Source organism: Lytechinus pictus, chromosome 16 (assembly GCF_037042905.1).
Source record: "Lytechinus pictus isolate F3 Inbred chromosome 16, Lp3.0, whole genome shotgun sequence".
In the NCBI taxonomy this organism is placed as follows: Eukaryota; Metazoa; Echinodermata; class Echinoidea; order Temnopleuroida; family Toxopneustidae; genus Lytechinus; species Lytechinus pictus.
The window spans coordinates 11873270-11889340 of record NC_087260.1 but is presented as its reverse complement, the minus strand read 5'-3'; the positions used below and the strand labels follow the sequence as shown (position 1 = coordinate 11889340).

General features: G+C 34.7%; 1 protein-coding gene across 1 annotated transcript; it reads left to right on the top strand.

Annotated features, from left to right (window-relative positions):
- The first annotated feature begins 3298 nt into the window (after nucleotides 1-3298).
- On the top strand, nucleotides 3299-15656 carry LOC135157098 (uncharacterized). Its single transcript, XM_064111607.1, has 8 exons — nucleotides 3299-3315; nucleotides 4911-5060; nucleotides 6042-6084; nucleotides 7381-7495; nucleotides 8585-8672; nucleotides 9809-9878; nucleotides 10519-10622; nucleotides 11900-15656. Exons 1-8 carry the CDS (start codon nucleotides 3299-3301, stop codon nucleotides 12021-12023), a joined length of 711 nt encoding a protein of 236 aa, XP_063967677.1. The 3' UTR covers nucleotides 12024-15656.
- Nucleotides 15657-16071: the final 415 nt, after the last annotated feature.

The window sequence follows — 16071 nt, the reverse complement described above, 5'->3', positions numbered from 1 at the left end:
CTTTAGCCTCGCAACCCTATAAAGCGCTGAAGCATTCAAGGAATTTCTTCCTACCGCTACCCATTTATTTCACCTGGGTAGAGTGTGACAAATATAGATTAATATCTTGCCAAAGGACCTTAGTATCATAACAGGAACTCGAACATTGTGATCCACTAGACCACAGCATCTCTACTGACGTAATACAATACAGGGCAAAAAAAAAAAGAAAAAAAAAAGCAACTTGATTACTTTAAAAGAGTTAAGTCATAAAAGGGGATAATGCATATTAATCACAAAGGGGGTTATGAAAATTATGAAAATGTTGATTCGTGTTGGTATATCAATCTTCTTCATCACGTTTTTTTTTACGTTCCCACTTTCCCCAAAGTGCCCTTTTTGGCTCAGCCCCCCCCCCCCCCCCACTTTGAAAAACGCTCCGCCGCCGCAGCTGCTAGCATATACATGTATATTCTTATATTACTAGCGAGATTTTTGTTAATAGTGCCAATAGTGAAAAAAATAAATGAAACAACAACTGGTTAGTAACTTCAACAGTTGGGTCATTGGATTCGTTCTTTATCAGTTTACGGGTTTTCGTATTTGGTTTCGTCGATCCTTTTTATTTAGAAGTTCATTAATATATTCCCATGTTTTTCCTAATCCTCATCTCGTCCAAATTGGGGATTTTAATGCATTTGTTTTGCCGTTCTTAGAACTGAAGTTAATAAGTTTCTACATTTTTTATACTTTTGTTAAGCAGTCGTTACGTGTATTTTTATTTAATACCTTGAGAATACAGTTTATGCTTCTTTGCTATCAATTCTTCAAAGTTCATGAAAGATTTTGTGATATGTCATGCACGCAATATAATATAAATCCTATAATCAGGGCAAAGGCATGGGGAAATCAAGTTTTAGGGGATAAAAAGGGAAATTAATGGGATAAAGATATATAAAACAATTGATAAATAGTGAGGCAATGACGTCACAAACTGATAACCAAATTGGCAATTTGTGTATTGATTTTCTAAGTTCCATAGGTTTTCATACTTTTAAAAAATTCATAACTTCCTTATTAGTTATCCGATTTTACTCAATTTTTTTCTGCTCTGTTTCTCTTGTTTTTCTGCATCTATTAAAAGCAAATTATTTTTGGAAAGGACTTGGCCTTCAAAGCGTAACGCTTGACCTTTAAGGAAATATATATTAACCTATTGTTTCGAATGTCTCCTTTGGTTGTTTGATTAGTTCTCTTTTGCGATAGTAAATAATTTAACTCAAGTCTATTGGTTGGGGTATGAGCAATACCAACAGAGGTACCCTAACCTTACACATGTACCAATCGAAACTAAAAATATTTGATTTAAAAAGAAAAGTAAATAATGGATTACAAATTGCCAATTTGGTTATCAGTTTGTGACGTCATTGCCTCACTATTTTTCAATTGCTTTATATATTTTTATCCCATTAATTTCCCTTTTTATCCCCCAAAACTCGAAATATTCAAATATAATTTCTTGACCACCATATAAATAAATATAATAAAATTCCTTGTGAGCATTATGTGATGTTTCATTTGAATACCATACATTCCTCGATCCTGAGGCATACATAATTTTACCAATATTTATGGAAATTTTTCAAAATACATGAATATACACCGCATTCGAGGGACCGAAATGTTCAAATATAATTTGTTGACCAACAACATCTCTAGTCAATAAAAAAGCTTGTAAGCATTATAATTATGATGATTTATTTTGATACCATATAACTCTCTTCCTCCATCAATACTTCATTTTATTCGCATTTGTGAGTACATTTTCTAAGATCATGAATACACACATTGAGCGTCCAATATGTGTCCAACATCTTGCTCAACATGTCATTTTATTCACTAGCAGAGTATACGAGCATTTGGTGTTGTTTTGTTTTAATCCGTTATCTTCTCTTTATTAGCCAAATATGTTATTTTTGTAAAAGTTGTTGGGATTTTTCTCAAGATCATGCATACACTCCGCATTCGAGAAACAGAAATATGATTTGTGTCCAACGTCATTAAATTTGAGTGACCGAAACGTTCAAATATAATTTGTTGACCAACAATATCTCTAGTCAATAAAATAGCCTGTGAGCATTATGCGTTGTTTTCTTTTATCACCAACCCTCGTTCTTGAGGCATACGTAATTTTACCAATATTTATGGGAATTTTTCAAAAACACATGAATATACACCGCATTCGAGGGACCGAAATTATTATGTGTCCAACGTCATTTGAGGGACCGAAGGGGAGACTCTCTCCATAGCTCTCTCTTTCTCTCTCAATCTGGCTTGCTCTCACTCTTTGTTTCCCCCCCCCCCTCTCTCTCTCTCTCCCTCTCTCTCTCTCTCTCTCCTCTCTCTCTCTCTCTTTCTCTCTCCTATCCCCTCTCTCTCTCTGTCTCTTTCTCTCACTTTCCTTCTCTGAGAGAGAAGGAGCAGGCGAGGGACGAATATAAATATAATGGCATGAAGAGACAGAAGAAATGATATAAATTCCAACGATTAGCGAGAGAGAGAGAGAGAGAGCATGAGAGAGTGGAATATAAATATAATGACATGAAGAGACAGAAGAGATTATACAAATTCCAATATTTAGAGAGAGAGAGAGAGAGATAGAAAGAATGGAAGATGAGGAAGGCCGAGTTAAAGGAGAATGAAACCCTTGAAACCAGCTGAATCCATATCAAAGAGAAAAATCAAAGAAACATATTGTTGAAAGTTTGAGGAAGATTGAATGAATAATAAGAAAGTTATGAGCATTCGAATATTGAGATCACTAGTGCCATGTAGATCCTCCCAACGGCAATGCGACCAAGATCTGTGATATCACACACGTACAACTCCCTCATTACTTTAGTACTTATTTCACTTATATTCTCACTTTTATAGAGTCTATCACAAGGTGAGGTGTTCTCTTTATGAGATGACAAGTACAGAGGTTTCACAACATTATATCATTGATGAATCGTTTGTCATATGATTAGAATGAGCAAAAAGAGATGTTTTGGGGTATATTTTCAGTGTCCAAATGGGAGAGTTGTACGTGTGTGACATCACAGATCTTGGTCGCATTGCCAATGGGAGGATCTCCATAGCATTAGTAATCTCGACATTCAAATGCTCATAACTCTTTTATTGCTAGTCCTATTTTACTCAAAGTTTTGTTGATCTTATTCTTTGATTTTTCTGCTTTCACAAAAGCTAACTTGCTCCAAGAGTTTCATTCTCCTTTAAGTATTAAATAAATTTGAACGTCCATGTCGCGAGGTACATTATGTTACATGTCGTTAAGTAAGATAATTCGTGAGCTGAATTTCGCAACTCGTATAGTTTCCACTGCCATGTTCATGTTAATACGTATAAACTTTGTGTTTTGAGACTAGAAATAATGATGATAAAACCATGTTGCCTCATTGACTTTATGTAATTTATATTATGTTTACCTATCATTTTCTGACTTGACCTGAGCAGTGAATATTTACTGCTTTTCTCCTATTAACCATAATCTTCCGTTTCTACTTTTCAAGTCTCAAGTCTGATTATATTGCGAAGAAAGATAGCTGCATGGATATTATTTGAATGCTAATATACACATTTTTATTACTATACGTTACGACAGTCTGTTGGAACATTTATGCAAAAGACCAACTGGCTGGAGGCTGCTTTGGATCCTAGAGAGGCGGCGGCATGCATGAAGCTAGCTAGCTAGAAGCTGGAAGCGCGTGCGCGTGCATGCCTGCGCGCGCGCTGCTGCTACGGCCGCGTGCGTTCTGGTCTCATTGCGATAGCCGTCGAAAAACAAACTTTCATTTCGGGGGTGATTATTTTGTATATTTCTCCTAACTGGAGAATTAGGTGATGAATCAACTCAAAACTTGGAGGAAATATGTATTTCATAATAATCCTCAGATTCAGAATGAGATAATGAACATATACAAGGCGTTTTAAAGAAAAAAAGACAAAAAACTCACTTTCCCCCTATGACCGCATTTTTTAGACCGTCAGATATACATGTCCATTTTTTACGTGTTCATAAAACCCCCTGGAAAAATGTGAATGGTATCGCCCTGAATAGAGATCATATTACGCCTGCTAAATATTCATTTCCTAAAGTTTGGTAATAATAGGAAGGAGCAAAACGCATAAAACAGTACTAAAACGCTAAGGGGAACCGGAAAATTCCCCTTAATGATAGATTCCCCCCAAGGTACGGTTTTTTAGCATGTATATTCCCCCTAAGTCTGTAATTATACTTATATATATATATATATATATATATATATATATTGATATATATATATTATACAGATATTGCCTACTTAGAGTTTGAATATAACATTTCGTCTCCCCGACGGAGTTATATTTTTCCCAAGGGATTATATTTTGCCCGAAGTGCGCAGCGCTGAGGGAAAATATTCTCCCGAGGAAAAATATAGCTTCGGAGGAGAGTTGAAATGTTATTTATTAAAACGATAGACCGGGCAATATCTGTTATATTATATTGTCTATGTGGATTCGCCATCAGAGATTGCATTCATCATCTGGCTCCAACCTGAAATTCTTGCTACAGCTCTGATCCATCTGCGTTATAATAGAGTTGTTTTTTTTAAATACATAAAGCGCGTACTTCATGCAATCGATGCGTTAACAGCGGCGTACATGAACTGAAGCAGCGAGTGACGTCACCTTAGTGAATATAACGCCGCAATTGACAATACAGCGCAGTTATATTCACTGAGGTGACGTCAAAACCCAGAATATAACAAAGTGCGATCCTTGCAGCTATGGTCACGTGATGGCGTATTGACCTATCACTGATTCGAATCTACATAACCTATATAATATATATGTATATATACATGTCCTTTGATTCTTTTGGCCTCAAGGTGCTGGGCTGTGTTAGACATTGTGCCTCAACTCAGTAGCTGTACAACTCATCTAACAGAAGAAGTCCTTGTTCATGATAACACCACCGAGGTCAATATATTCACAACGCCATCTGTTGCACCGTGTGTTGAAGATTTATCGCTAGAAAGGTAAAAAAATTTATTAAATGATTTCACCAGCATTTGGCCTTGATATGAAAAAGCAGGTAGGTGTTTCATAATTCTGTTCCTCAGTTACGAGCGATTTTACGAACAATTGGTAATCATTTACCACAAATGACCACAAGTTTTTCGTAAAGTTGCTCGTACCTTATGAACAGCTTTATGAAACACCCACCAGATTTATTTTGTTTATTTATATTTCGTTGTAATCGAATAGAGGTTGCATTCTCAATTTGTCATTGAAATGAGTCAGAAAAGCTCTCTACATCATTGAAAATGATAATTGTTATGGGGGGGGGGGGGGTTATTTCCAATAAAGTATGGTGCTTAATAATAATAATTTGAATGACTTGATTTCAATGTCATGAAACTATATGTTTCCAGTATTTCTGCTGCTACATGATTGTACTAAAAACTTCTCCCCACACTTACAATGGATATCCTGAAATTTTATTTTAGAGATGTTTTTTTTCTAAACATATGTATTCAGTTCAGTTCAATTTATTTATTTTCTCAGCATAAAAAAATGATATATATACAATATGAACAGGAATGACAAATAGTATCAGAGAAAATTGGAAACTACAGAAAAGTATAAAAAATTGTCAGTAGTAGTTCCCAGTACATTGAATGACATTAATATTTGATGCCAGCATATTTACAATGAATAACCTAGGATTCCTTCTGTGTATGCAGAAATGTACAAATGTGGGAATACATGATAGATGAGTCAGAGTAAAATAACAACACACTCCGATGTCGCCAGTGAACATGAATGCTCATGTCTTACGGATGTATTTCTGTCTTGAGTGTTGAGTTGAGAACCATTTGAAATGGATTGGTGCAATTAACATTCATGATAACTCTTCCTCATCATTTGATCTGCAAAATTTCCAGTTGGTTGGTGCAAAAACATGCTAGTTAAAATCTACCTAATCATGATTTTTTTTTTTTTTTTTTTTTCTTCAGATCTGCCAAGCAAGGAGAAATATCAACGGTTCCATTAATAGAAGTAAGTCGAATCGATCCTCATCTTCGCATATGTTCTGATTTATTATTTGCATGCTGTTGTGAACAAATAGAGACAATGGGGACACATGTTGCACTTGTGAAAGACATAAAGGCCCGAATTCACAAAGGTGGTTTTGAAAACCCACGGTTGAATCCATGGTTTATGCAGATTTTCTGTATAAATTACGCTTACTTTACCGCATATATTAAATAGTGTCCAATGCTGATGCGCGCTATTGTCGCTGCGCGCCAAATTGACGCCTGTTGCCATGGTTATCCACGCTATTCTATTCATGGGTCCGCTGTTTTGAATAATGAGTCCAATTCAAACAGTGGACTCATGAATAAAATAGCATATCTAACCATGGTAACAGGTGTCAATTTGGCGCACTGTGACATAAGCGCGCATCAGCATTGGAATTTTTTATACATGCGCCAAATACGCGCTAAATTAAGCGTAATTCATACAGGAAATCTGCATAAACCATGGATTCAACCATGGGTTTTCAAAACCACCTTTTTTAATTCGGGCCTATATGTTTCCCAACCATAATCATTTCCTTCTGATCGAAGTGCATTGGGCAAATCAGGCAAAAAATTTTCTTTTTTTGGGGGGGGGGCTACTTTTCACAATGTAACGCCTAAATCTGAAACGTTGGGTAAGCTATAACTTTGATTGCAGTGATTGGGGGTTTTCCAGGGCTCTTTATTGTATTTTTAAGCACTCTTTTTGAGCATTTGGGGGTGAAATTTCCCCAAGCCCCCCTTGTAATTTTTTCCCCCTGAATTGCATAGAGCGTTCCTACAAGCTGTCAAGTTGGAGGACTGACAAGAAAAACATTTGCATTTAAAATGATGAAATCATGATAATGCCGGTGTGTCCAATTGTTTTGTCATCCAGCATGTCTGCTGGTGGGAATTCTCTATTGAAGTATACATGTACAGTACATGTAATACATGTAGTTCTTTATCCTGAAAACGGGTGAGATTTTACTAGGTCATAATTTGTAAAAAATGGATTGTGCCAACTATAAAATGTTCAAAAATAAAAATCAATTTTGATGCATTCAGTGCAATTCAAGCTTGATTGATTTCATTTAAAAAACCCCACACAATCCGAATACAAGGCATATGTAGGCTATATATGTAACATGATTTATGCAAGTAAGAAAATAAAAAGGGTTAAAGCCATGTGAGTCTTGATGGATTGATGGTCCGAAATTAAATCACAAATATAGTGGGGTTCATGATTTGAACAAAATTTGAAAGAATTTGTACGTTTCTTTTCTCTTTGTAGATCTTAGAAGATGATTACCCACAATACACTTGGGTGGCTGTCCTGGTGGAGCTATTTATCATGATCAGTATTACAGTATCTTACCTTACAATAGGATCAGCTTTATTACATTCATGTGAGTATTCATGATAGAAGCATGATGATGGTGGTGGTGATGATGTGGTGGTGGTGATGATGTGGTGGTGGTGGTGATGATGGTGGTGGTGGTGATGGTGATGATGATGGTGGTGGTGGTGGTGGTGATGATGATGAAGATGGTGATGGTGGTGGTGGTGGTGGTGATGATGATGGTGGTGGTGGTGGTGGTGGTGGTGATGATGATGATGATGGTGGTGGTGGTGGTGGTGGTGGTGGTGATGGTGATGGTGATGATGACGATGATGATGATGATGATGGTGATGATGATGATGATGATGATGATGATGATGATGATGATGATGATGATGATGATGATGATGATGATGATGGTGGTGGTGGTGGTGGTGGTGATGGTGGTGGTGGTTGATGATGATGGTAGTGGTGGTGGTGGTGGTGGTGGTGATGGTGATGATGATAATGATGGTGATGATGATGATGATAATGATGGTGATGATGATGATGGTGATGATGATGGTGGTGGTGGTGGTGGTGGCGGTGGTGATGATGATGATGAGGATGATAATGATGCTGATTATGATGGTAATGAAAATGATAGTGAGAGGAGGGGAGGGGGAAGGATGATGATGGTGATGATGAGGAGGAGGAGGTGCATGGAGATGATAATGATGTTGATGGTGGTGATGATAAGGATGAGGATGAAGATGGAAGTGGTGAGGAGGAGGAGGATGAACATGAGAATGATGACGATGATGCTGGTGATGGTATTGATGATGATGATGGTGACAATGATTACGATCTTTCAATGTACCCTCAGAATCACTGATACCCTACATTGGCAAATGTAAGCAAGAGACAATAAAAATATAATTTGGAGAGCCGATTTCAGTTATTTATGATTAAATACATGTATGATAAATCTTGTTATGATAAATGAGAAAATCTTGTTGCACAATTGCTAATACACGTACACTGTATAAAGTTGAAAAACATTTTTCAATGGAGAACAAAGTTTGTCTTTCAACCTAAGAATTTTTTATTATTTACTCATTGTATTTTTACTTCTGTAGATTTCACTTCACTTCAAATTGGTTCTTTTCAATTTCAGTTCTTGGTTGGCTGGATGCTCACATGGCGTGGGATAAAGTTGATAAAGGAAACACAGTCCCAGCAAAGGTCAAATACTGCCCTAAAAGGTAAGCTGAATTTGAAAAAACAAATTAAATTAAATTCTCAGGTATTTCTCACTAATTGTTATCAATTTAATTCTTAATTTTCCTGGAGGTTTTTTTTTATGGATTTGTTGAAATATATACACTGTTGATGTTAAATTATCCTTTTAATTTCTGATTGTTGTCTTCATAATCTTTTGAGGTATAGGCAGACATTCTTTGCAGTATATTTAACATGTGGCATCATCAAACATTGTACAAAGCAGTTGAATCCAAACACATCCGAATTGACTTTGATAAAGTTTTTTGCAACTTTTTTAAATCCACTTTTGTATTACATTAAGATAAAGATATCGTCAACCATTTATTGCACAATCAGTGATGGGGGAAATTGCAGAGCTGCCAAGTAGTACAATTTTTCTGTATTTAGTACGTTTTTTTTTTTTTTTTTTACAAAATCGAAATTTATTGAGAAAAATCATCTCTATATGTCTCTATTTCATAAAACGTACACAAATATGGTTATTACAATCAATGTAATTTCAGGAAACTTGTTTTTTTTTTCAATCATTTTGTAAAAACCAGGGTGAGATATACACAAGTTTCAATGTTTTTTTTTTTTCATCTGCAAGAGCTATGCACATTTTAGCTTGCATGCAGCTTGAGCGCCGTGATGGGCGAGTGCGCCAAGCATTTTATTATGAAATACACTTTTTGGGGGGAAAATACAAAATATTTATCTCACACGGTAAAAATACTGATTTTTTTGTCAAAATACTGATTTTGGGGATAAGAATACTGAAAATGCAAAATACAACTTGGCAGCTCTGAAATTGATATAGGGGGAATTGATATAAGGGGAAATTGATGAAAGAATTTTTTTTTTTTCAAATTGCTCGTAAATTGTAGATCAATACATTGTACTTTTGTTAAAAGATGGTATGTAAGATGGCAGGATCCTGAAATTTAAATATGTTCTCAATTTTCTTTGAAAATGGAATCACCTTGTTTGCTGAAGATAAACAAACTGGATATGTGTGTATCTGTTGATTTTTGTTTCAAATGTATTATTATCCCATATAAGTTCCATTGAATTTTGTAACGTTTAGAGGATAAGAATAACTATGATTTATTTGGTGTTTTTTTTTTTCTTATTTCAGGATATGCAGACCTTTGTTCAGTCTTCTTGTTTTTGGTTTAGTGTTTGTCGTTGCCATGTTAGATCCAAAGGTAAATATCTTGCATGGGTCCTCTCTTATGCTTATTCTTGATTTCTTTTATTATGACAAATTAAATAGAAATTCTCCATGTCTGTTGGATCAAACAGTTCAACAATTTTATTTTGAACCTTTGTAACCATTCATTATTGTTTATATATTTTTTTAGTTGAGACAAATTAAAAGAAATATTTAAAAGTTATATTAGATCCAATGGTAAAAAATGTTTACATACATTGCTTTGTTGCCATTCTTCATTGTATTTATCAGTTTAGGAAAATTGAAAGAAATATCAGAAAATACATGTCCTGTTTTAGTTTATACAAATGGTCATTAACTTGGATCTAAATGTTTTTAAAAAATTATGTAGCCTTCTATTTCTGTTTCTTATCACATTTTTAGCTTGAAAATGATGAAAAATGTGAGACCTACATGTATGGGTAATTTCAAACAAAATCTGTTGACACTTAGATTTACAATATCAACAACTCCTGTTTGACTTTCCTATTGTGTGAGCAAGCGGTAGAGATAGAAAGTCCTTGCTGAAGATTATAATGAAGCATTAACATCGTTTTATGAAATGATACATGTCGTCTTATTACTGTTTTTGGAGCTGCTGAACTAATCCTTTGTTTTATTGATTTTTTTCGCAGGGTTTTGTAACAATGCTTGATAAAATAGCTTCTCTTCTCCTCAATCTGGAAGCAGGTCTTTTCATCTTCCTCATGATAAGAAGAAGTAATTCAGCAAAATACAGGTGAGGCTAATAGACTTTTCTTGAGATTCATTCTTGAGAGGTTTTGTGGCTCAGTGGATAAGTCTTTGGACTCGGAACCACATGATCTGGGGTTCAAATCACTCTGCAGCACTCCCATCCTTTGGCAATGCATTTATCTATATTTGCCAATCTCCACCCTGAGCCCCATTGCATAAAAGTTTCTATCATAGTAACTTTGCTATTTAATGGTAACTGCTCTAAAATCCTTGATTCTGATTGGCCGATTGTAAGTGTTGATTGTTGGTTGATAGTGTAACCATGGTACTTACCATTAGATGGCAAAGCTAACATGTTATAAACTGTCATGCAACAGGCCCCACATGTAGGTGTACATGTACATGTAGTAAATGAGTATTAGGTAGGAAGTAATTCATTGTCAAGGTATAGGTGTGGCTCTGTGGATAAAGTCTTCAGACTTTGAACTAGAAGACTCAGGGTTCAAATCCCACTGCAGGATTAATGTCCTCTGGCAAGGCATCTATCTACATTTGCCACTCTCCAACTAGGCGTAGTATATGTGTACCCAGTAGGAAGTAATTCCTTGTCAAGTATACATGTTAAGGTAGAGGTGTGGCTCAGTGGATAAGTCTTGAGACTTTGAACCACAAGGTCTGGGGTTCAAATCCCTCCAAAACACTCACATCCATTGGCAAGGCATTTATCTAAATTTGCCACTCTCCACCCAGGTGTAGTAAATGGGTACCTGGTAGGAAGAAATTCCTTGGAATGCTCGAGCACCCAATAAGGGTAGCCGCGCGAAAACCTGGGTAATGGTATGCAGCACTTAGAAACATTCTATCAAGCGTTTTGTAACTGTTACATATTATTATTCTCTTATACAGAGTGTCCTAGAAAAAAGGAAATATTACAATCATCAAATATTTTTTTATTTCAAATAAACTTATAGTAGGAGTGAAATCCCTTTTTTGATTGAATGCCAATTATTTAGTGGATCACTCATGCATGGATGATTACCATTATTGAAAATTGAAGCTTTTCAGAAAACTAAAAAAAAATCATCTTTATTCACTCTTGTTAAGAGATTTAGTCAAAGAAGCATAACTTAGAACACAAAAAGAAAATGCTTATGAGCAATCCCTTTAATATGCGAGTGTATGTCCTTGAAATATCACAATTTTTTTCTGTTTTAGAGCAAATGATTTTTTTTTAGATATGAATGGGATTGGGTGAATTTTTATCATGAAATTTTAAAGTTATTACTGTTTAAAAATGTTGATTTTTTTTGTTTTTTGTAGGAGTCTGATAATACCCTACCCAGTCCATCGCCTCATCTATCCAGCTCATTACATCCTCGCTATCTACTTCCTGTTCGCTGTCGTCTATGACATCACAGTGACTGCCATCGAATGGTTTACATGAAATTCATTATAGAGTAACTCTCATATGTGAACAGGTACATTTATCATTGGTTTATACAGTGATTGCTTTTGACTGGTTTACATGATATTCATCAAGAGAACCTTTCAAATGTGAAGAGGTATCTCATTGGCTATCACAGTGACTACCATTGAATTGTTCAAATGAAATTCATCATTAAAAGTAACTTTCAGTTGTGAACAGGTATCCCATCGGGTATCGCAGTGACTACCATTCAATTGTCGACGTGAAGTTCACCATTAAGAGCAACTTTCAAATGCAAACAGGTACTTCATTGTTATCCCAGTGATAGTTATCACAGGGACTACCAATGAAACTTTGGTTAAGCTTTCAAAAGTGAACATGCTTGTTATCTGTAGCACTACACAGATGGGGGTTAAATGGTTCGCATCATAATGTCAGTAGGTAAACCTTCAAATCTGAACAGGTACATGTATGTCATCTGATCTTGGTTATGGCCATGCAGTAAGTTCTGGGGCACTAGATTTAATTCATTGATGTGTGAACAAGGTTTTCTTATAGTACGCAAGGTGATACATTGAATCGAAGGTTAGTTTTCAGATGTGAACTGGTGCATTACATGTACTTTAAGGACGTTCCACAGTTAAAGTGAAATCCATGTCATTTTCACCAAACTTTGCACATAGATACTTTAGATCCTTAATATTCGAAATATGCAAAAATTAACATAGGTCCATGTGCTTGATTTTTTGCTATAGAACTTCAAAGTTCACCCAAATTGATGTTCTTAAGAATTGCGCATTCAAAAGAATTTGGCATTTTTAGACCGCCCAAGATTACTACAATGAGCATGATGAGTTTAAACCTGTATTACTCAGTCAAAATACATGAAAAAGTCATCAAATTTCGCAAAAGAGTTAATAATTGTATCGTTAGAATGGAGAATATATTTAAAGTGCTATTTGTTTGCAATTTTAAGTTTAACAGCACTGTCAGTTCTTAAAAATGGCGTAAAAGATAACAAAATCCCAATCTAAAAAATGTGAAATTTCAGTAACAAACTACAAAAGTACAATAAATGCTGCAGTTTATTCAAAATCCATGTCATTTTCACCAAAATTTGTAGAGTTGTAAAGGAAGGTATACCTAAGAGGAACACACATTAAAAAATAGGGGTTCATGTGCTTGTTTTTAAACTATCAGTACTTTTATTAGAGCAAATGTGCTTTTTAAAACACAAAAAATGCGCCGAATGCTTTGTATCTATGTGAAGAAAAAATCAAAACCACTCTACCATTTATTCAAACTCGGGGTAATATTCGTGATTCTTGGCAGCACTGCAGAGTAAAGTATTTTGAAATTGTAGAGAATCTTTTTTTAATGGTCCATGGAATAATTCAATTTTTTAGCTTCATGAAATAACGCATCGGATCTGCAGTTAAAGTGCAGAAGATGAGAAAAATCAGCGCATACCTGCAGCTAATTAATCACCTGTTCATCCATTGTGACGTCAGCGCGCAGAGTGTAAACTATGCGCAGATCATAATGCGCACAAACATAACTGTGGAACGTCCTTAATACACAAACCACTGCCTATCTACAGGGTAATATGTACAAATAATGACTGACCAATTTAATTTTTTCTACTTAAATCATGTCAAATTGTCAGTATTGTACACTTACATGTACATTGAACATAGATCATGGTCTGAATTTTTTGGTTTTGTTAAGTTGGCCATTAATGTGATGCAAATCTTGATCAGTGCATGATTAATTAATGATAAATATAACAGTGATAATAAAACTCATTTTTCATATATATTTCATATATGTTTTTATATATACATGTACCCTGTACAATGAAGTCTCTTATAGTACTCTTAATTAAAAGATAATTTGGAGGTAGAATGAGAAAGAAAAATGATTGAAATCAATAAATATCATGTTTAAAAATCTTAAGACTGGCAGCTACATGTACCTACACCTACATTGCATCAGGAATCAGAAACAAAAAATTGGGATTATCTTTGAAAAAGGTAAATGATACATGGTCAGGACATCAGTACTTTGGTATTGATGAAATATGAAATGTAACTTAAAAATTGCAATAATGAGTACTAGTAATTGTAGTTTTCTTGAAAATAGATAAAGAGAACAAATATTCTGGTTTGGGTTTTAGAGCTTAAACTGAGTTGTTAATGTAGTTTCCTATACATGTACATGTAGTTTGACCACAAATTCAACCATGTTTTGATGTGAATGCAGGTTTATGGATATTGCTTTCTTTGTCATCACATGTGTTTTTGTGGTACATGTAAAATCAATATTTTTTTTGTTAACTTGAGGCTATAACAGAGTATTCTGAGAGTTGCTTCCATGAACAGTATTGACCAAGGATTTCTTCTTAAGATTAAGTATTCATTTTGATGATAGAAAACAAATGGTCCAATTTGGGAGGGGGGATAGGAAATTTTTTAAGTTTTATTTTTCTGTTCATTTTAACTAGCATATTGCATTATAACTTAGTTTAGGTCATTTTGAAACTTATCAAAGAAACAAGGGCATTTTTTTAAAATACATTTTCAAGTTTAATTGCCTTTTGCTCCTAGATTTTTTTCATGACATCAAAACCAATGTCCCATAGATGGACATTAAATGTGAATGAAATTATGGTACATTCCTTATTTAAATAATCATGTTTACTGAGGTGTTATGAATGTATTGATATTGTATTCTTTTCTTCCACATGTACATCAAGTTTAAAGCCTATGTCAAGCTTTGGTAAACAATTAATGATGTGAATTATGATCTACATTGGACTATCATTTTGACATTCCAATTTTCAGCTAATGTCATTATTCATCTACCGCATAACTTTATTTTTTACCTTATTTGTGAAATCATGCATGAATTATGATTGTATAGTTCTATATTTTCCAACAAAATAAATGAGAATGAAGCGTACATTAAAACTGATGATTCTTATGGATATCCATTGACATTAATTACAAGTGCATGTACATGAAGATAATGGTGCTAAATGTTAGAAATTGAAAACAAATCCATTATTTTAAAAATAAATAGTAGCTTAAATGTAGCATTTGAGACATAATGGCCTGAATTCACAAAGGTGGTTTTGAAAACCCACGGTTGAGTCCATGGTTTATGCAGATTTCCTATATAAATTACGCTTAATTTAGCGCACATCGGGTGCGTTTATGAAAAAATGTCCAATGCTGATGTGCGCTTTTGTCGCAGTGCGCCAAATTGACGCCTGCTGCCGTGGTTATCCATGCTATTTTATTCATGAGTCCACTGTTTTTATTAGTGAGTCCACTTTTCAAACAGTGGACTCGTGAATAAAATAGTGTATCTAACCATGGTAACAGGCATCAATTTGGCGCAATGTGACAAAAGCGCGCATCAGCATTGGACATTTTTGATACACGCGCTCGATACGCGCTAAATTAAGCGTAATTTATACAGGAAATCTGCATAAACCATGGACTCGACCGTGGGTTTTCAAAACCACCTTTGTGAATTCGGGCCAATGGAGACGTCTGCACTTTACATAGTATCTTGTATTTTTAACATTCTCTTCAATAGTAGAAGGTGTAGTTCATTCATTGGTGTATACATACATGTAGACATTATGGACAACTCAGAATTTTATTTTCATAGTTAAATATTTACATTTCTTGCTTTTTTATTATGCTTTTACTGTGCAATAAGCTTGTATTTTTGATATTTTCATGAATTGATCAATCATGTCTTTATAAACTTGATATACGGTACATCCAAACAACGTTTAGTTTAATTCACCAAGACCCTCATGTTCGCTAACTTCTAGTCATACATAGTAACATATACATAGATACTTTGTCTTTGAAAAGCAAAAGTGGCTATCTGTAATTTCTACTGAAATACATACATGTATACAGTGCGTCCCACAAAAAACGAAACCGAGATTTATCGATGATTTATCATAAGTTAATCGCAAATACAATAGACAAATTACCTACCATTTTAAAGCTTAGAATCTCCTCTTTCATCTGAAATTACTTAGATT